The sequence below is a fragment of the Schistocerca cancellata genome, chromosome 2 (genome assembly GCF_023864275.1).
Source record: "Schistocerca cancellata isolate TAMUIC-IGC-003103 chromosome 2, iqSchCanc2.1, whole genome shotgun sequence".
Taxonomy (NCBI): domain Eukaryota; kingdom Metazoa; phylum Arthropoda; class Insecta; order Orthoptera; family Acrididae; genus Schistocerca; species Schistocerca cancellata.
In genome coordinates, this window is record NC_064627.1 from 22,775,583 (window position 1) to 22,798,204 (window position 22,622).

General features: G+C 44.0%; 1 protein-coding gene across 1 annotated transcript in view; it reads right to left on the reverse strand.

Moving 5' to 3' along the window:
• Positions 1-1,436: 1,436 nt before the first annotated feature.
• The window catches only part of LOC126150337 (odorant receptor Or2-like), a 58,425-nt gene continuing 37,239 nt past the window's right edge, over positions 1,437-22,622 (reverse strand). The window contains exons 3-5 of the mRNA XM_049915870.1: positions 16,574-16,705; positions 16,387-16,542; positions 1,437-1,493 (exon numbers count right to left, since the gene is read on the reverse strand). Coding sequence (XP_049771827.1) covers positions 1,437-1,493; positions 16,387-16,542; positions 16,574-16,705 — 345 coding nt within the window. The remainder of the gene's footprint in view (positions 1,494-16,386; positions 16,543-16,573; positions 16,706-22,622) is intronic.

A 22,622-nucleotide genomic window follows, 5' to 3' on the forward strand; every position in this document is an offset into this window, starting at 1 on the left:
CTTATTCGTTAAACGATTGTTGTTTTTTTTTAAATATCGTTAAGTCTTGCACCAAATTTGAATAAAGAGTGTACTGAAAATTATGTGTAATTTCACCAGTTATTCCTTGGCACCTACTTCCACTTTATATTTTGTGTATTAATTGTGATTAATAACCTTTGGTGAACCGGTAGTAATTTTACAGTTCATTACTGGTAGCAGAGTGTGTTTACGATCCACGGACCTCTGGGGTATGGGCCCAGATTTCCAACGTAGGTTTTTATTCTTTAATAGTAGTTTGACTATAACAGTGAGATTCTTAAACAATTTATAGCATTAGCACAATTCTTACAAACTGAAGAAAAAATACCGAGAGTGATCTATTAGGATGCCTCCCCTATACAACATTCTTTAAAATGTTACAAGTTGAAATTGTGGGTCTAATAAAAATCCCCTTTAAGAAAGAACACCACTTAGATTTCACTGTCACCAGTCTGAAAGGTATCCTACAAAGAACTGTAGTTGATTCGTCAGATTATATTTTCTAATTTTATTCCATACCCATCATTCTACAGGTCATTATGCGTCAAACTAATATTTGAATTATTTTAGAAAGGTTATTAACCAAGATCAAAACTAATAATATGAAAGCTGCAAGAAAACTAAATAAACCTACTCATGGCAGAAAATGATTGGCACTGATGACTTAGGTGACTAAGTAGCTTACGAATTACACCAGTAATAATACTGTTTTCTTCAGGATAGGAGCAGTTAACGTAGCTACAAGTATGACATAGCAAAAACATCTTTCTTACATAATTTTATTTAAACTACGAAGGTTGATGTAAAACATTGTTGAATAACTATGAACTATTGTATTTTGAAATCTGAGTAAAGCAATTGGAAGGTGGCTAGGCGCTAAACTGGGTTAACCCATCTGAAAACAGAAATGAGTACAGTAATATTTCACCATGTTAATGATAAAATGTTCATTCTAGGCTTAGCACACATTGAGCTGTGCAGAAATGGGGAAGAAAATCAGCTGTGGTCAGATTCAAAAAAGAAATTTAGCCAGTTTTAATTTGCGTTACAATATATTCGGGAGTGAATTATTTACTACAGAGATGGTGAGGCCATCGTCTTAATGATTTGGAATTCAACAGATATAAATGAAAGGCGCATTTCAAGCTTCGCAGTGCTACATTGTAACGTTTATTTTGGAAATCCATTTTTTAGATTCAGAGCAGCTGACGGAAGGGCCGGTGCTGCCACGTCCCGCCGTCTTCCTGTCTTTCAGCGGACACTGTGTGACGATGAGCTGTGACTATCAGAGAGGTCGGCTACAAGATGGACGCTGCGCTACGCGTATTGCCGGTGTGCCGTGAGAAGGGTGCTCTGCCTGCATTTTGGTGGTGCTGTCGCTGCTGCTCCTCTCCTTTCTTTCAGCCGGAGATGGCTCAGCTTCTGTCCAGCTGTCTCAGCAGGGTGTAGTACGAGTAGGACGCCTTCATCAGCTGCAACACAGCACAACGGCACAGGTCATGCACGGCAGCAAGTTTATACTTGTCGGTCACACCACTACAGTACAGTCTCATGCTGGTGGACAGAACTATCACTGTATGCGGTGTGTAAGAAACAACGTTTACAAAATTGTAGGTTGTTTAGAGAAAACAAAAGAAAACGCTGGTTTTCGTGTGACAAAAATGTCTCAAGTTCCTCGTTTCCCCACTAAGGGTCCATCACGATTTTGACGCTTGTGATGAGACGGTGTCGAAATTACCGCCTGATGAAAATTGTTTTTGAGGTATTGCTGAAAATGTCAGTCGTTTACGTTACGGCATTACTGGCAACTGCATGCCAATGACTGTCCAACACAGCCCGGTATTGTTCACGGTCATCTGATTGTGCCGTATCTTCTGCTTAACACTCTCGGTGGAGAAAATTTTTCTCTGTGAACTCCTACAGGAAATGCTAGAGAAAATCCCGCCAGCAGTCACGCGACGATTATCGTCCCAGCCGTTAGTGTCAGAGCACTCCCCATTTGTTGAGATTCGAGGGGGGGGGGGAGGGGGGCGGGCTGGAGGGTATGGGGAGGGGGGGACCTGAGAAGCAGATTACCAGTGCCCGTTCAACCCAAGGGCCGGTCTTAATTGGTTTCTTATCTCAAGGTCACTGATGAGGGCTTCCAGTGTTGGGTTACGCACTTGAATAACAAATTAATACTACGCATTTCAAGGCATCAGCAAAGACTGCACCCTCACAGAGAATTAATTAGTCTCATTCGTCCCAAGTTTTACGTATTTATCCATATTTTCTACTTTTTTCGTATTTTCTCCAATCACAAAGTTTTTCTAAACATTGTGGAATTTTTCTGTAGTTTTACACCTGGCTCTTGACTGGGTGTGATTCACTCTGGATCTCTGCAGCATGCGGACAGAATCAGTCTATGTCTATTTGTTAATAACGAATTACGTTGTGTAATGGCACTCAGGATCTATCTGTTAATAACAGTTTAATATCTCGTATTCGAGACACCAGCAGAGACCGCATCCAGGCAGATATGTAAGTACCGTCATTCTTTCCCAATTTTATGTATTTTTCACCCAATTTCGTATTATTTTGTATTTTGCATACCTTTGCGTATTTTTTCAGACAAGTTCGCACTTTTCCAAAATGCGAGTTCTGTCTTGGCTTCACATGAACATGACGTCACGTCGTGTCTCAGACAGTCGCAATGCGTCATGGACTCGAGTTCATTACATGTGTATGTGTGTGACACAGTAGTGTATATTAACAACGTCATATCAAATTCTATACGTTTTACCGTCCCCCAACCAAATATACTACATGTTTACGAAACACTGCACTTGAATAGATAAACCTCCTGCTAAGCCACAACTATATTGAGAGACATCATAGCAAATTTCTGATCCTTCCAAACAAAGATAGTGTTTACAGGTAGCATAGCACTTCAAAATACACTCCTAGAGATTGAGTTGACCAATCTCCACACCCGCCACAATGAAAAGTGAGACACCTGTAGGCTATCCTTCCCCTCTGACACTGCTGTGAGTTGAATAGCTGCGGACACTGCTCCAAACCAGCAATGGTCGAAAAAGTTGCAATATTCTCTAACCTGCTTGCTAGCACAACAGACACTGCTGCTATTCAAATCTAACAAGTCAAGTAACGGGTGATAGGGTATGGAACTTCTCAAGCAGCTGTGACTGCCATCGAACCCCTGGCCACGAACGATGGACCCCCACGTCTACCCAAAGATGCGCCAGACCATCTTCACAGGAAAGGTAGACATATTTGCATTACTTAAACAATGTGTACATGCAATCGTCTCTGGCGTGATGAGACCAATTTGTTGGCTGGCACGCAAGGTAGTGCTGTGAAATCTGACATCCTGTCACAGTAAACCAGTTGTAACTCGCCGACACCCACACGGACACCAGTAGAAATCTGTGGGACGACTTTGCAGATAAGCGTTGCTAACAGATTAAGCCTCAACGACTGCCTCTTTCTCCTGTCTGTTCCGTCCAATCATAACCCTGCTTTCAAAAGTAATGATTATGCACAGTGCATAATATGTTGCACATGCAGGCATAGAAGGTGTATAGTTGATATGTATATGTCTGTACACAGGTAGCAGTGTACATCTGACATCATGGACATACACTAATATTTTGATTAGCATTCAAAATGAAGCTGACCTTTTCTTCTAGTTATAACTTCTATATTGTTCAGCCCATTTACCAATTGCAAAAGAACTTTTCGCTGTACTAGCTGATAGCCGCTTGACTAACAGATATTCGAGAAATATGAAGATAGATCCATATGAAGTAAATAATATAAGTCATTCAAGCTCCTCTTACATACCTGTCGACTCTAATTCTACAGAAATTCAATGTTTGCTTGTGCAAAGATAACAAAGCATTTGCCTTCCTTCAATGTTCTGTGCGCCTCTCTGCTGGCCTGTAAATGCTTGCAAGGCTTTTTTAAAAATGTTCAGAGTGAGTGAGAGCATTACACCACAGTGCACAAGAATTTAAAGATTTAGTTGGTGATAAAAGAGAAAACAAGTTGACGGAACTAAAGAGGTGCAGCGCTGCATAGTGAGTCGATCTCACGGCGAAAATCAATGTGTTTGAGCTGTTTGCATTTGTACGTAATTGCCTGTAGAAATCCAGGGTGTTTACAAGCTGTTCTACTGCTTCTTATTTTTAGCAGACAACAAACTTCAGCGGTCCATCATTAAAAGGAAGCTACAAATTAGAGCTCAAAGTCTCCAGATTTTACACTCCTGGAAATGGAAAAAAGAACACATTGACACCGGTGTGTCAGACCCACCATACTTGCTCCGGACACTGCGAGAGGGCTGTACAAGCAATGATCACACGCACGGCACAGCGGACACACCAGGAACCGCGGTGTTGGCCGTCGAATGGCGCTAGCTGCGCAGCATTTGTGCACCGCCGCCGTCAGTGTCAGCCAGTTTGCCGTGGCATACGGAGCTCCATCGCAGTCTTTAACACTGGTAGCATGCCGCGACAGCGTGGACGTGAACCGTATGTGCAGTTGACAGACTTTGAGCGAGGGCGTATAGTGGGCATGCGGGAGGCCGGGTGGACGTACCGCCGAATTGCTCAACACGTGGGGCGTGAGGTCTCCACAGTACATCGATGTTGTCGCCAGTGGTCGGCGGAAGGTGCACGTGCCCGTCGACCTGGGACCGGACCGCAGCGACGCACGGATGCACGCCAAGACCGTAGGATCCTACGCAGTGCCGTAGGGGACCGCACCGCCACTTCCCAGCAAATTAGGGACACTGTTGCTCCTGGGGTATCGGCGAGGACCATTCGCAACCGTCTCCATGAAGCTGGGCTACGGTCCCGCACACCGTTAGGCCGTCTTCCGCTCACGCCCCAACATCGTGCAGCCCGCCTCCAGTGGTGTCGCGACAGGCGTGAATGGAGGGACGAATGGAGACGTGTCGTCTTCAGCGATGAGAGTCGCTTCTGCCTTGGTGCCAATGATAGTCGTATGCGTGTTTGGCGCCGTGCAGGTGAGCGCCACAATCAGAACTGCATACGACCGAGGCACACAGGGCCAACACCCGGCATCATGGTGTGGGGAGCGATCTCCTACACTGGCCGTACACCACTGGTGATCGTCGAGGGGACACTGAATAGTGCACGGTACATCCAAACCGTCATCGAACCCATCGTTCTACCATTCCTAGACCGGCAAGGGAACTTGCTGTTCCAACAGGACAATGCACGTCCGCATGTATCCCGTGCCACCCAACGTGCTCTAGAAGGTGTAAGTCAACTACCCTGGCCAGCAAGATCTCCGGATCTGTCCCCCATTGAGCATGTTTGGGACTGGATGAAGCGTCGTCTCACGCGGTCTGCACGTCCAGCACGAACGCTGGTCCAACTGAGGCGCCAGGTGGAAATGGCATGGCAAGCCGTTCCACAGGACTACATCCAGCATCTCTACGATCGTCTCCATGGGAGAATAGCAGCCTGCATTGCTGCGAAAGGTGGATATACACTGTACTAGTGCCGACATTGTGCATGCTCTGTTGCCTGTGTCTATGTGCCTGTGGTTCTGTCAGTGTGATCATGTGATGTATCTGACTCCAGGAATGTGTCAATAAAGTTTCCCCTTCCTGGGACAATGAATTCACGGTGTTCTTATTTCAATTTCCAGGAGTGTATAAACCTTCCAGCGATGGCGAGTTCATCAAAGAGTACATTTTTGGAAGAGCGGAACTCGTGACGCCACTGGAGGTATAGAATTTTTCCGAACTTAGTTTTTCGCGACAGACAATAATTCGGCGCGTAGCTGTCATGGCAGCGGGCGTCTACAAGCAGTTAACTGACAACGCCAGTACGTTCGTTGCATTTTCCATTGCTCTGGACGTTTCGATCGACATTTCGGACACGGCACAACTTACGATTTATGTTCGTGACGTCGACAGCAGTTAGCACGTGGCAGAAGAATATTAGATCTGGTTCCAATGTAGGACACAAAGAGAGGGATCGAGTTGCTGAAAACTGAAGAGACAACTGAAGCCGTTGGCCTGTACTGAAACATGCTACTTTCATTGCCAGCGACGAGAGTGGCACAAACTCTACATCTACATTTATGTTGTGTCTAGACAAGACAGTCTAGACACAAGGCGGAGATACCGAAAGGGCACGCGTCAACTCACGCCGACTGGCGTGAATTCTGGAACAGGATACGTAATTAATGCTATAACGAAAAGTACGTAGCTTGTATAATACTTCTCTTTAATCCATCATTGTGGTACATCGCTCTTGACGATACAAAAGAGACTTTAATTACAAGCACTGTAAGGCTAATGGCGCCTTGCTAGGTCGTAGCCATGGACTTAGCTGAAGGCTATTCTAACTGTCTCTCGGCAAATGAGAGAAAGGCTTCGTCAGTGTAGTCGCTAGCAAAGTCGTCGTACAACTGGGGCGAGTGCTAGTCCGCCTCTCTAGACCTGCCGTGTGGTGGCGCTCGGTCTGCGATTACTGACAGTGGCGACACGCGGGTCCGACACGTACTAATGGACCGCGGCCGATTTAAAGCTACCACCTGGCAAGTGTGGTGTCTGGCGGTGACACCACAATTTATACTCCGCAAGCCACCCAACGGTGTGTGGCGGAGGGCACTTTACGTGCCACTGTCATTACTTCCCTTTTCTGTTCCAGTCCCGTATGGTTCGCGGGAAGAACGACTGTCTGAAAGCCTCCGTGCTCGAATATCTCTAATTTTACATTCGTGATCTTCTCGGGAGGTATAAGTAGGGGGAAGCAATATATTCGATACCTCATCCAGAAACGCACCCTCTCGAAACCTGGCGAGCAAGCTACACCGCGATGCAGAGCGCCTCTCTTGCAGAGTCTGCCACTTGAGTTTGCTAAACATCTCCGTAACGCTATCACGGTTACCAAATAACCCTGTGACGAAACGCGCCGCTCTTCTTTGGATCTTCTCTATCTCCTCCGTCAACCCGATCTGGTACGGATCCCACACTGATGAGCAATACTGATGTATAGGTCGAATGAGTGTTTTGTAAGCCACCTCCTTTGTTGATGGACTACATTTTCTAAGGCCTCTCCCAATGAATCTCAACCTGGTACCCACCTTACCAACAATTAATTTTATATGATCATTCAACTTCAAATCGTTCCGCACGCATACTCCCAGATATTTTACAGAAGTAACTGCTACCAGTGTTTGTTCCGTTATCATATAATCATACAATAAAGGATCCTTCTTTCTATGCATTCGCAATACATTACATTTGTCTATGTTAAGGGTCAGTTGCCACTCCCTGCACCAAGTGCCTATCCGCTGCAGATCTTCCTGCATTTCGCTACAATTTTCTAATGCTGCAACTTCTCTGTATACTACAGCATCATCCGCGAAAAGCCGCATGGAACTTCCGACACTATCTACTAGGTCATTTATATATATTGAGAAAAGCAATGGTCCCATAACACTCCCCTGTGGCACGACAGAGATTACTTTAACGTCTGTAGACGTCTCTCCATTGATAACATGCTGTGTTCTGTTTGCTAAAAACTCTTCAATCCAGCCACACAGCTGGTCTGATATTCCGTAGGCTCTTACTTTGTTTATCAGGCGACAGTGCGGAACTGTATCGAACGCCTTCCGGAAGTCAAGGAAAATAGCATCTACCTGGGAGCCTGTATCTAATATTTTCTGGGTCTCATGAACAAATAAAGCGAGTTGGGTCTCACAAGATCGCTGTTTCCGGAATCCATGTTGATTCCCACAGAGTAGATTTTGGGTTTCCAAAAACGACATGATACTCGAGCAAAAAACATGTTCTAAAATTCTACAACAGATCGACGTCAGAGATATAAGTCTATAGTTTTGCGCATCTGCTCGACTACCCTTCTTAAAGACTGGGACTACCTGTGCTCTTTTCCAATCATTTTGAACCTTCCGTTCCTCTAGAGACTTGCGGTACACGGCTGTTAGAAGGGGGGCAAGTTCTTTCGCGTACTCTGTGTAGAATCGAATTGGTATCCCGCAAGGTCCAGTGGACTTTCCTCTGTCGAGTGATTCCAGTTGCTTTTCTATTCCTTGGACACTTATTTCGATGTCAGCCATTTTTTCGTTTGTGCGAGGATTTAGGGAAGGAACTGCAGTGCGGTCTTCCTCTGTGAAACAGCTTTGGAAAAAGGTGTTTAGTATTTCAGCTTTACGCGTGTCATCCTCTGTTTCAATGCCATCATCATCCCGGAGTGTCTGGATATGCTGTTTCGAGCCACTTACTGATTTAACGTAAGATCAGAACTTCCTAGGATTTTCTGTCAAGTCGGTACATAGAATTTTACTTTCGAATTCACTGAATGCTTCACGCATAGCCCTCCTTACGCTAACGTTGACATCGTTTAGCTTCTGTTTGTCTGAGAGGTTTTGGCTGCGTTTAAACTTTGAGTGAAGCTCTCTTTGCTTTCGCAGTAGTTTCCCAACTTTGTTGTTGTACCACGGTGGGTTTTTCCCGTCCCTCACAGTTTTACTTGGCACGTACCTGTCTAAAACGCATTTTACGATTGCCTTGAACTTTTTCCATAAACACTCAACATTGTCATTGTCGGAACAGAAATTTTCGTTTTGATCTGTTAGGTAGTCTGAAATCTGCCTTCTATTACTCTTGCTAAACAGATAAACCTTCCTCCCTTTTTTTATATTCCTATTAACTTCCATATTCAGGGATGCTGCAACGGCCTTATGATCACAGATTCCCTGTTCTGCGCTTACAGAGTCGAAAAGTTCGGGTCTGTATGTTATCAGTAAGTACAAGATGTTATCTCCACGAGTCGGTTCTCTGTTTAATTGCTCGAGGTAATTTTCGGATAGTGCACTCAGTATAATGTCACTCGATGCTCTGTCCCTACCACCCGTCCTAAACATCTGAGTGCCCCAGTCTATATCTGGTAAATTGAAATCTCCCCCTAAGACTATAACACGCTGAGAAAATTTATGCGAAATGTATTCCAAATTTTCTCTCAGTTGTTATGCCACTAATGCTGCTGAATCGGGAGGTCGGTAAAAGGAGCCAATTATTAACCTAGCTCGGTTGTTGAGTAGAACCTCCACCCATAATAATTCACAGGAACTATCCACTTCTACTTCACTACAGGGTAAACTACTACTAACAGCGACAAACACGCCACCACCGGTTGCATGCAATCTATCCTTTCTAAACACCGGCTGTGCCTTTGTAAAAATTTCGGCAGAATTTATCTCTGGCTTCAGCCAGCTTTCTGTACCTCGGCACGAAGCATTCTTGCACAGAAAACTAAAACGTTCAACAGACAGTTTGCACTGAATTCGTTGTTTTGCACATCAAAAAGCACATTGTGCTAAATTTTCAGCAATGGTGAACGTCATTAAACTGATGATCCGAATAATTAGTTTTGTAAGTCACATGGGTTATTACGTGGTGAAGGTCTACATCTACATCTATCTACATCTACATCTATATCCATACTCCGCAAGCCACCTGACGGTGTGTGGCGGAGGGTACCTTGAGTACCTCTATCGGTTCTCCCTTCTATTCCAGTCTCGTATTGTTCGTGGAAAGAAGGATTGTCGGTATGCTTCTGTGTGGGCTCTAATGTCTCTGATTTTATACTCATGGTCTCTTCGCGAGATATACGTAGGAAGGAGCAATATACTGCTTGACTCTTCGGTGAAGGTATTTTTCGAAACTTCAGCAAAAGCCCGTACCGAGCTACTAAGCGTCTCTCCTGCAGAGTCTTCCACTGGAGTTTATCATCTCCGTAACGCTTTCGCGATTACTAAATGATCCTGTAACGAAGCGCGCTGCTCTCCGTTGGATCTTCTCTATCTCTTCTATTAACCCTATCTTAGCAGTATTCAAGCAGTAGGCGAACAAGCGTACTGTAACCTACTTCCTTTGTTTTCGGATTGCATTTCCTTAGGATTCTTCCAATGAATCTCAGTCTGGCATCTGCTTGACCAACGATCAACAGTTTCTTACGGAACTGCAGGAACGGTATGGAGAAGTGGTTTACTATGGCGACGTTTTTATTATTCTCCAAAAAGTCATCAGATGGTACAACACAGCATAGGTTTTGGTGTCACTAGAGACATCTGCACGCAGTAACTATCACCGACAGCATATCCTAAACCTAATGTAACAGAGACTCTGGACAACTTGGGACAGTCTAAATGCTTTTCGACAATGGATTAAAAAGAGGTTATCCACCAGAGGTTATCACCAGTTGTTTAAGTCGAGGGGCATACCGGGAACTATTTTTCGAGTTAAGACCCGCTGTTGATCAGTTTATAAAGGAAAAGGAAAGCAAGAACCAACGTTAGAAGATCCGGAATGGACAGCAAATCCCGCGCTCTTAGTTGACTTGGCTGCACACTTCAACACCTAGATAAGGCAGTGCAAGTGAGGAATAACTAATACATAATTTAATGGAAAAGGAGGATGGATTTAAGATGAAAATCACACTGTAGAAGGGACAGCTTCTGAGAAAGGAAACAGCCCATTTCCTCAAGATCTTTCATGTTAAAAAAAAATGCCATTTCGAGCAATTCATTTCGGTGCTGGAAGAAATACAGGAACAATTATGAAATATTTTCAGGACACTACCAACCTCACGAGATCACTTGCCATTTCAGTTGTTCATCTGCAGATTGAATTGGGCCGTGCGGTTCTAGGCGCTTAAGTCTGGAACCGCGTGACCGCTACGGTCGCAGGTTCGAATCCTGCCTCGTGCATGGATGTGTGTGATGTCCTTAGGTTTGTTAGGTTTAAGTAGTTCTAAGTTCTAGGGGACTGATGACCACAGATGTTAAGTCCCATAGTGCTCAGAGCCATTTTAACCATTTGAAGATTCAATTGATCGATCTGCAGGGCAATTTGCGATTAAAACTGTTCAGGAGTTCTACAAAGGTTTTCCTCGGGAAGGCTTTCCTCGTCTCCATAATGGGGTGCAAAAGTGACATCCATGTTTTGCTCGACTTTCGTGTGTCAAAGACTTTTTTCGATAATGAAATAAGTAAGTCACGATTATGTGGCAACATGAGTGACGACAATCGGATAAACAACCTGCGTCTATTAGTGTGCCTACAGTTTGTACCAGACTTCAGTTTTATTATGACTTCAGCGAAGCAAAAGTAATTAAATAAGGATGAAAATTTCGTTTTGTTTCTGATATTTTTGTTGAAAATTGTAGTCACGTGTATTTAGGTAGAGAAGTGTTAGGTAATAATTTTGTTTCTCTTTCCATATGTAGATATGATAATTTATTGCGCCCCTAACGGTAAGCTACAGATTAATTGTTTTTGTATCTTTTTGTGTATCTCAGATTAAATGTTGTAAGAATTTTACATGGAACTGTGTAAGTAACACAACATTACTGACGTAAAGCAATTGCAAATTCAACTTCATTCAATTTTTTTGTTTCTGTAGGTATATACGCTTGTGCTAACAGTCAGTAACAGTATAATATCGCTCTTCATGCTACATAACTCAAATTTTCGAATTTCCTAATTCGGCATAATATGAAACCACGCCGCATGCAAGCCGGTCTGTGTTCCGTTCGCGACTGTGCTGCCGTCTGGGCGGCGCGTTTGCAGTTCCTCCTCAGTCCCTGCTCAAACAGCACAGCGAGGTCAGGGGAGCAACGCGAGAGAACGGCCCACGTGCCTGGGGCTCACCCACGCGCCGAGTTTCTGGCCGCCCCTGCTCTGTATTCAAAATACATTCATATTTGGGTTTCCAAGTCGAAAGTAGTGCCGGTAAACCAGCAACATCTTTTTTCCGCCATTTTGTTTAAACAAAATTCCCGAAAGACAGTTACATTTCGGGAAAATTAAACATGCAGGGGCAGAAGTCAGAACCTTCTAACTCCAATGCTTACGACAGGTGGCCTTATATGAAAGCAGTGTGAAAGTGGGTCAGGACTCTCTTTGAATTCTTCTTCGTACCCTTCCGAGAAGTGCAGTTGCTAGGGTACGACTGGATCCAGTTTCGCAAGTAAAGACTCGCCCCAAGGCAAGAAACTGGTGGAAAGCATCAAGTGCGACAATTGGTAGTGTAGTACAAGCCTCACCATAGCGAGCGAAAAGATAGAAAAAGTTTTAAGAGGTTTCGGACATCAACCACTATGGCTACAAAATATTCTGAAAGTAGTCGGAATGTTTAATGTAAAAGAGTGGAAATTGTAATTTGAAATTTTTTGCAACGATGTGAGCATTTTTTGAGGAATTATGCATGAATTTTTTTAACTTTGTGACCTGTTTAGCTTCCATAGCTGCCAAGTCTGGAGGATAGTGACCGTGTATTTCAGATTTTTTTAAAAACTGGAAATTATAATTGTCTACTCTGTTTTACGTATTTCATAGGATTTATTAAAAAATTGAGTATCACAGGGAATAAGAGGCATAGCGATACACATTGCTGGCAGAAAATCTTAACAGAAGATTTCTTGCCGCACGCACTTAACAGAGATAAATTAGTACATACATCCCTATGCATTATTAAACACATTTCTAGTAACTCACTTGTTATAAAACTTTGTATAGCCTTTTGTAATGTCAATAGTTAACGACGCTATGAATTTTAGTTTAATCTCTAAAGTAACTTTCGAATTATTCAAGATTACTTAAAATACAAGAAGTTGTGGCTATCAATGCTAATATGTTTTAAAAATCTTAAACATGACTGCGAAACAGCAACTGTGTAAACGTCAAGAGGTTGAAAAATCAGCCAACGAGTTGCCCTTGACGTAGGTTTCCATGTTTGTAAAAACATCTTCAGGAGTAGTGAATCTTGTTTTGTCAATTTTGTATATGACAAGAGCAGCTCGACTTAATTCAATCTAACGTATCATCATGTGGTGTAACAAGGCCCACTATTTCTGAAGAAGATATTTTTACAAATATCGAAACTTACGTCAAGGGTTAGTAAACCTTTGTTTGTAACTGTTTGCCTAATTTTTCGACCTCTTCTAATATGTTTTGCGCAAAAGTCATTGAAGAACTTTAACTGAGTCTTTGATGATTAAATAACTGAGTAAACATCATTTTCATTAAAATGCTTAAATTTGCGTAATAGTTGGAGTTTGAGACAGCTAGTACTATTTTACGTGTTGGATGATGTCATTTTCATTACTTGATTATGATTTTTGATTTGTGGGGCGCTCAACTGCATGGGCATCAGCGCCCTTACAAAGTCTCATTTTTTTCACAGTCCAATATTTTTCACAGTCAAATATAGCCACTGTCACGAATGATGAGGGTGATGATGAAATGAGGACAACACAAACACCCAGTCCCCGGGCAGAGAAAATCTCCAACCGGGCCGGGAATCGAACGCCGGACCACCTGATCCAGAGGTGGTAGCAACGTTTGAAGAACTTTAACTGAGTCTTTGATGATTAGATAACTGAGTAAACATCATTTTCATTAAAATGCTTAAATTTGCGTAACAGTTGGAGTTTGAGACAGCTAGTACTATTTTACGTGTTGGATGATGTCATTTTCATTACTTGATTATGATTTTTGAAGTGTGGGGCGCTCAACTGCATGGTCATCGGCGCCCTTACAAAGTCTCATTTTTTTCACAGTCCAATATTTTTCACAGTCCAATATAGCCACTGTCACGAATGATGAGGGTGATGATGAAATGATGAGGACAACACAAACACCCAGTCCCCGGGCAGAGAAGATCTCCAACCGGGCCGGGAATCGATCCCGGGACCGCCTGATCCAGAGGTGGTAGCAACGTTTGACACTAGACCACGAGCTGCGGACTGTGAACGAGGGAACGAATGCGTCATGTCTGTGAAGTATGATTACTTTACAGATTGTGAGTCACATACATGGGGACACCAGACATTTTTCAGTACTTTAATAATATAACATAGGATATATTTGCTTTCTAGAATGTATTATTTCGTGTTTTCGTGTCAACTGATTTCGTGACTGGGGCTGTCTGAAAGACGGAGATTACTGGGTTCTGTGAATTGAAATAAGAAGCAGTTTGGCTAATGTGTTATTCGACCAACGACATAAAATATTTCACGCACTTTGGTGCAGGGAAAGGATTTTCATTGGTGATTCTTGAGGAGTCGGTGATCAGTTGTCACGTCTGAGATAATGCAGTTCGGGGCCCTAATCATTTTTACGAAGATCGAGCAATAATTTATTTATGAAGAATTGAATTAGGAACGTGGATAATCGGTGTGCTAAGCACAGACTTACAATAGCCAAATAAATCTGCTATTGCAGAACATTGTCTTGTCACCAGTCATCCTATGAAATGTAACAACACGGACATTCTGGCATGCATTTCCAGCCATTGGGATTGTGTTATTAATGAAGCTGTTATATTAGCAAGTGGCGTTATAGAAAGAGATGAAAGTTTTTGCTTACATTCTGTATGGAATCCGGTTCTCTCCCTTGCAAAAAAGTACAGGGACAGAGTTAATGCTATCTTACCCGCTGGTATTAATTTTCACTATCGATATCTTCTGACGTCGGCCACCCTTTTCTAAGTGGTGATGTTGATGTTTACAATGTATGTACCTACGTTCGTCTGTGAGTGAGTGAGTGTGTGTGTGTGTGTGTGTGTGTGTGTGTGTGTGTGTGTGCGTTATCTTTACGGATATGAAACTGAGGTTTTCAGTTCCCTTGCACGGCGCTTCCTTGCGGCATTTGTGCCTTGATAATGACGGGGTGTGCATTTGTAGAAATATCGGCAGTTCTCAAAGACTTCACCCGGCAGCATCCCCAACTCATTAGAACACTTGTGGTGTGTTTGAACGAGTTCGAGTGCGTATCTGTGTATTAAGTCTCTGTGTTTACCACAGAGGCAGTACTCTTAACGGAGAATTGGTTATCCCGTACAAACTTAATTTCGTCACCTTTATGTGTGCAAAGGAGTAGTACAATTTTATCAGCATTAGATTAAAGCATACGCTTACAAATCAATCAACCCATAGAAAAGCCTGTTGGGGTATGTTGCTAAAAAGGGGAATAAAAGATAGAAACAACTTCTTTACATGAACTGTATGATCTAAGAGACTTAGAAACAATAATTTGGAGAGTAGTTTCTACCCTCTCGAATTTAGTAGCTCAACGGACTCAGATTTACAGTTTCCTAGCCAAAATCTCACCACAGAGAGCAGGAGAAACTTACTTACTTAATTTTATAGTGACCTAGATAATTACATCAAAAATTTATTTTTCTGCAGTTGGAGTAACATCATCAGCAAAATCAGTTAATTCATTAAAAATTAATAATAATTAATATTTTAAAATAAAAAGCTAATGGTCATTTCCCGACCTTGAAATTTTTTAAGCCGCCTACAAAATAAAAAAAAATTAAATTTCTGTTTTGAAGTTTTAATACACGTTCCGGAAAAAGAAACGAAAATGTAATGCACAGCACGCAATCTCAAGTGAATTTTTCGAAATAAATGACGTTCCATTTGAGAGTATTCCTGACCTGATCGTTGATGCACATCGGCAGCCTTCTACACGTAAGGCGGTGAAATGGCGCACGATGGGAACACCTGCACCAGGCGGCTGAGGCACTCCAGCTAGGGTTCCAGCCAGTAATGACACTGGCAGTCTGCTGATCTTCATTTAAAAGTTCTGGCAATATTCACCTACGGTAATAGAATTCAAGAGTACGCAGTTCGTTTGCTTTTACTTGAGTACTGAGCAGAAAATGAGTTGACCTTTTGGCAATCTGAGAAATAAACAGAAAGATTAATTCTTTTCGTATTGCCGCTATTGAGCAAGAAGTTTTTCGTAGTCAATGCCATTATAGATATTGATTTTTACGCAAGTGCTTGCCACTTCGCGAAGGCACTGTCCACCAAATTTACTTTGTCTATCTTCGTGTGTCTAAATAGCCAACGTATTATCTCTGGAGTCTAGCGATCAAACAAAAAGATGTAACCTGAGGCTAATGTGAGTTTTGCTCTCTCACACACGTACATACGAACTCTTATGATAAAAGTAATAAAGGAGAGCGATAACAGCACACGCTCGTTCGTGTCCTTTCGAAAGGAACACTCTGAGCACCCGTTTTCACCAATTTAGATGTAAATTAGGAGTGCTCGGTAGAGATTTGAGCCCCAGAGTTTTCAAACGTAAATCTAATGCGCTAACCGCAGCGCCATCATCTCGGTTTGTGGCGATGTGTTGCTATCACCATCACAACACAACTAGGTAAATATCTCAAGTTAAATAGCTCGTCAATGTATTGTAATGAACTCGCATCCAACACAATTCCCAATTCTTCTGTTAATGCCTTAAACGCAACGACAGTAGCAGATGGAGAGAAACTGGACTGACCGCTACGAAGGCCGTCGTGTTGACGGGGTAGAGGTGTCCCGCCGTGATGAGCAGTGGCTTGTGGGCGCGCGCCATCACGACGGACAGCGCCCTCTGGAAGGCGGCGCCGGCGCCCACCCAGCGGCTGCTGTACGCCGCCAGAGACAGCGACTCGCCCTGACAACAACGGCAACACGGTGGAGGTCACTCTCAGGAAGCCAGCGAGTGGTTGCCGCACGCCGCCGCTGACATCTTCAACTCTACAAACAACAACAACACGAAGGTGATACCAGCGCTCAGCCAGCAGCTGCTGTAAACCTGTTAGACACATCGCCTCACCCTGCAAACAACGAGAACAACAGCACGATGGGAAGCACCCTCTGGAAGCTTGTGAGCTCGTGCCACTCCTCAGCCAGTGGCTGCTGCACACTATCTCGCCCTACAAACACTAACATCACCAACTAGAACGCTATCGACGCGTGCTCACCTACAATATCATCGACAGCGTCACCACGACACACAGCAGCCTCTGAACGCTGTTACTGTCACGTAACCAATAGCTCTTGTACGCTGCCTCTGACGCTGCGTTCCCCTGCAGACAACAATGAGAACAAAAAATGGTTCAAATGGCTCTGAGCACTATGGGACTTAACATCTGTGGTCATCAGTCCCCTAGAACTAAGAACTACTTAAACCTAACTAACCTAAGGACATCACACACATCCATGCCCGAGGCAGGTTTCGAACCTGCGACCGTAGCAGTCGCGCGGTTCCGGACTGAGCGCCTAGAACCGCGAGACCACCGCGGCCGGCAATGAGAACAACCCTACGAAGTTTTGCTTTTAGCCAGACAGTCATATCAACTTTCCCAAACATTCTTGGAAAAGGCATCCATTAAAACTTTATTTCGAATATCTTTTTATCGATACCTGAAGAAGTGGTCGACGTTACAGATCCAAAAACAACTTGTGAACTGTGGACACCCCTCTCTTAATTATGTGATCTGCAGACAGAGGTCAACTGGGGACATGTTAACGGCGAACACAGCATTTAGTCAGCCAGTTAGCCTTACCCGAGGGCCACCACCTGTAAAAATGCTTCCTTCTCAACAGTTCTTCTATTTTTTTTTTTATTTTTATGGAAAACTTCGCAAGTGTTGGTGGTACAGTTGTAGGTGGACCAGTATTCGGCCCATACAGTTGGCAGAAACATGGATTTTGGGGATGTACAGTACATGTGTCGAAAACGTAGGTGGTAAATTTTACTATTGCAGGGTTCCGTTTCAAACCGTTCTTCCCACGCCCAGTCAACAGGAATGACTGTCATAAAATCATCAGTGAAGCACTCCATCATCCCATAAGGACCCAGGAAAGGCAGCACGAAGAAATTTTCAAGTAATAACTCTCTGGCATGTTGGGAATAAGTATTCGACTGGTCTAGCACCTGCATCATCCACCACCAAGACTGAGCAAGGTGAATTCGAAAGCCCATTGAAACATCCCCTTAGAAAAATTATAGAAGACTGTGCTTAAACTGACACACAATATTTTTAGCGCAACGCAATCTGACTTTCAAAAATCTCTACAAAAGAATGGCCCTATACCTTTCACAAATCACTTACCTCACAAAAATCTTCGTTACTCAAGCTACAGCAATACAGCGAGCGCCACTACTGCCAGCTAAATAAAAGATTCAAACTACAGAAGGCACTAACTACTAGTAGGCATAGTTAGCAAATGAAAGATTTTAATAGAGAACAAACAATGTATTTACCTTAACAGTCATAATGTATACAGCAGTTCATGACATCCATTTTTACAAATATCAAACCTCCGCCATTTCTCTCCCCACATCCACCACTGCTGGCGGCTCACCTCCAACTGCGCAACGCTACGCGCTGTTCACATCCAGCTGCCACTGCCCAACACTACAATGGCAGACAACAATGCAAACTAGCCACAGACTGCACACAGCACAGCCAGTGATTTTCATACCCAGCGCTACGTAACGTTGCCAATAAGAAAACATAAACAGCCTACTTACACCATGACATGTGAATTTTGCCAAACGCTGTTCAATGTTTCATGAATGGCAGTTTCAAAAGCGATGAGAACATCTTTTTGTTGGACGTCTTAGTCATGACTAATTTGCAAAATGCTGTAACGCAGTGGTGTATGAAGATGAGAAGTGAGTACACAAATGTGAATACAGCTGAGTGGATGAGTGGAACGGCCTGTTTCCCGAACGTCAGTCCTCAGTTCACAAGTTACTACAGCGAGAGTCGAGGGGCGATTATCGGATTAGTCGACAAGCCGATAAGCCTGCTCAGTTGGCAGTCCCACGGCAACGTGGTGAGGTGGAAGCAAGAGCACGCAGTTCACCCACAACCGACCCAAGGACACTCGTTGTTTGTGGAAAACTTTCTAGGTATTTGATTTTGGGTATCTACTCTGTTTCCTGACGTATCTTTCGTCTTGGTGGACATCAAAACAACTTTTATCGGAATCTCTGGTACGCACAGGCCTTTGCTATTTAACATCGTTCACAATGACCTATTACATAGGACAGGCAAACCTACAGGGCGAAGACGTCACACTGGTACCGTGTATAGTCTGCCTGTGGCCCGTCTGTAACTACCCTTCCCCCTTCAGAAGGAGCTGGAAAAACCATTTTGAAGGTGGTCAAAGGGTGGGGCCCCTCCACGCCCACACCAACGTGGTGACCAAACCAAAAGTTCTACTGTCACCTCGGTGAACATGTTAGTTTTTGAATCAGGCGTCACAGGATGCGGGCTGTGATGTTATCCATGCGTCTGAGTAAGATTACTCATTAACATGGTCCATCGGGAGATAGAAGTGGTCGAAAAAGATTGAAGGGTAGCGGTTGTAAGGGCAGAGGAAAAAAAGTGCCAAGGCAAGAGCCAAGGGAAAAAAACATCTGCGACAGTAGGACGGGTAGTAAGGGCAGTAGCGGCTTGCTAGCTGCGACAGAACATGCAAGGTGCGGTTACATTAGTTCGAGGTATCGTGCATCGTTACCTTTGTCGTTGCTGGAGCTTGTTGCGGCGCTTGCTGCAGTTGCTGCGTCCCTGCAACAGTTCAAGGTCGTTGTAGATTAGTGGGCGATCGGTCATAGATCGGCTCACGGACGGTGTGGGGGGTGTGTGTGGCTGGTTTGCGTGCTGCGGTTGCCTGTTTTTCGGCTGGTCGCACATCTGGGTTTCCAGTAGTAACTGTGTTGCAGGGGCTCGCCAGTACTGTCGTGTTAGCGTTCTATGGACCATAGATGTTTAGTTTCTAGCCAGTAATGTCTTTGGTCTGTTATGCTTCCATCTATGGTTGTCAGCCATGGCTGCATTCTTATGGTGTGGATACAAAAGCAACGTTGGGCTAACGGCCAGATGGGGCGGCGAGTGGCCTGTGAGCGAAGCCGATTACAGCGAGAACGAAGCGAAGTTGGAGAAGCGAGATGACATGTACCGGGCTGTGCTGGACACCGGCCAAGGCTACAGCTTCGTGGTGAAGGCGCGAATTGAGGGCAGTGCTGGGCGCAGCCGATTGGAGAGAGCGTGGTGGCCGGGCAGGACGGCATGGTAGATGACCCCGTAAGCTGCACCGTGTGGACTCAGACACGAGATGGTGCAAGAGACATCGAAGGCACTGGAGCCACAGGAGGTGGTGCTCGAGCCACATGAGGAGGCACTTGGACAAGTGACGCCAGACGTCAGTGACGAACCATATATCTTGACATTGTTTCGCACGGACATGGATACCAACGACAAACCGTCTCTCCTGATATTGTTTTGCCGCCAGCAGGGACCTCCAGAAACGCAACGCAACATCAAATAAACAACCGGCAGCGAAGCTCACAAGCACTGAACAGGACCAAAGTGACGTACATAAAAAGAACCCCTGAATTTACACAAATACCTGAATAAGAATGCAAGATAACACTGCACAAGGCTGCCGAGTATGTGGCGTAGGGCCCATGACAGCTGATATAGAACAACTGACAAAGCATATAAACAGTACACAATAACTTCCAAAAGCTCAGCGCAAGGCTCAAAAATATACAGAACCAAACAATTATTTAACGCAAGAAAATCCCAAAAGTACACGCATGTCATGTGCTTATAAGGGAACGGCAAGTGGCCTCCGCATGCGATGGCATAGCCAGCAGGACATCTGCGGGGCTTATGGCAAGGTTTCCTTAAAGGTGTAATTCAGAGCCGGGAAGAACAGAGGTTCGGATCGGTGGCGCCAGTGGATATGCTGAGACCGGTGGCAGGGCTGGCAGTAACAGAGGAAGCGGCCACATCGTACAGTGTAATGCCGAGAAAGGCTGAGCGTCGGACCACATGCATGCAACACATTGGACAAGCGCGAAACTTTGCACGTCGTGGTCGACCTTCATTTACATTATAATAAGAGTTGGCCACGAGCTGCAGGTTAACTCAGAATCCAGCTCCCACATGGAGAAGAGGCAGTTGTATTCTTCACCAGTGATGTAAGTGAAGTCCCAACTGCCCCATCTCAGCAGCCATTCTGTAGCGTCGTAAAGCTGAATTCCGACAGGCAGTGGCGATAACTGGGGGAAAATAGGCCACCACTGTCTGGACAAGGTCTCGCAGGATCATCTGAAGACAACGATTCCCTATACTACAGACACTGGTCTCGGCACCTCCAGCCTCCCAGAAATCCTACTTATAGTCTCCCGCTCATTTTTAAGTCTTACATCTTCTGACTAGTTTGATGCAATCTACCACGAATTCCTGTCCTTTGCCAAACCTTTCATCTCAAAGCAGCACTTGCAATCAGTATCCTCAATTATTTTCCGGATGTATTCCAATCTCTGTCTTCCTCTACACTTTGTGCCTTCTACAGCTCCCTCTCGCACCAAGGAAGATACTTCCTGTTGTTGTAACACATGTCCTATCGTCCTGTCCCTCATTCTTGTCAGTATTCCCTTCCTCGCTTATTCTGCGGACAACTTCCTCATTCCTTATCGGTCCATCTAATTTTCAACATTTTTCTGTAGCGCGACCTCTTAATTGCTTCGATTCCCTTATGTTCTGGAGTTTCCATAGACCGTGATCCACTACCATACAGTAGTGTTCCAAATGCACATTCACACTAATTTCTTCCTGAGATTAAAGCCTGTATCTGATTCTGGCAGACTTCTCTTGGCCAGGAAGCCCTTTTTTTCCTGCGCTAGTCTCCTTTTTATATCCCCTTGCTTCATCCGTCATTGGTTATTTTGCTGCCTATGTAGCAGAATTCCTTAACTTCTTCTACTTCGTGATCACCAATTACGTTGTTAAGTTCGTCGCTGTTCTCATTTCTGCAACTTCTCATAACTTTCGTCTTTCGTCGGTTTACTGCCTATATTCTTTACTCGTTAGACGATTTATTCCATTCAACACATCGTGTAATTCTTCTTCACTTTCACTGAGGATAGCAATGTCATTAACGCGTCTTATCATTGATATCTTTCCACGCTAAATTTTAACCTCACTCTTGAACCTATCTTTTACTTCCCTTGTTGCTCTTTCGATGTATAACTTACCTACATCTCTTTTATCCGTGTACTTCGTTTTTGGTCGTCCAGTCTTATTGTTTCTTCTAAATTCTTGCACATATTGTACATTACGCGTCTTTCTGTATAACTTCCCCACAATATACCTATATCAATCTCTGAATTTCAATATTGCTCCATTTGACATTGCCGAACGCTTTTTCCAGGTCCAAAAATTCTGAGAACGTATTTTGATTTTAGTGCAGTTTGGCTTCAGTTGTCAACCACAACGTTAAAACTGCCTGTCTGGTACCCCTCACCTTTCCTAAAGACAAACTGATCGTCACCCGATAGATCCTCATTTTCCTTTCCCATTCTGATATTATTCTTGTCAGCAACTTTGATGCATGTGCTGCAGTGGTTCAGCAGAAAATGTTCCTTGTCCAGCGAAAAGTGAAAATTACGCGAAACGCAGAAAAAAAAGATTTTATTTGCCGGAAACAAGTACCTTAATACTATCCATTACCGTATATTTGGCCTTCTTGGTCTTCAATACTTTTTTCTTCTAGTTTGATCCTTCTGGCATGCCATTTTGCCAACATCCTTCACTGACAATTCAGAACTACCAATACGCACATCATCAGTCTTCTTGAGCAGGTTTTCAGTGAAGTAACCTGCATCAATTCCTGGTCTCATATGGGCCCTGATGCTTCAGTGTTACCGTCATTGAACACCAGTTGTGT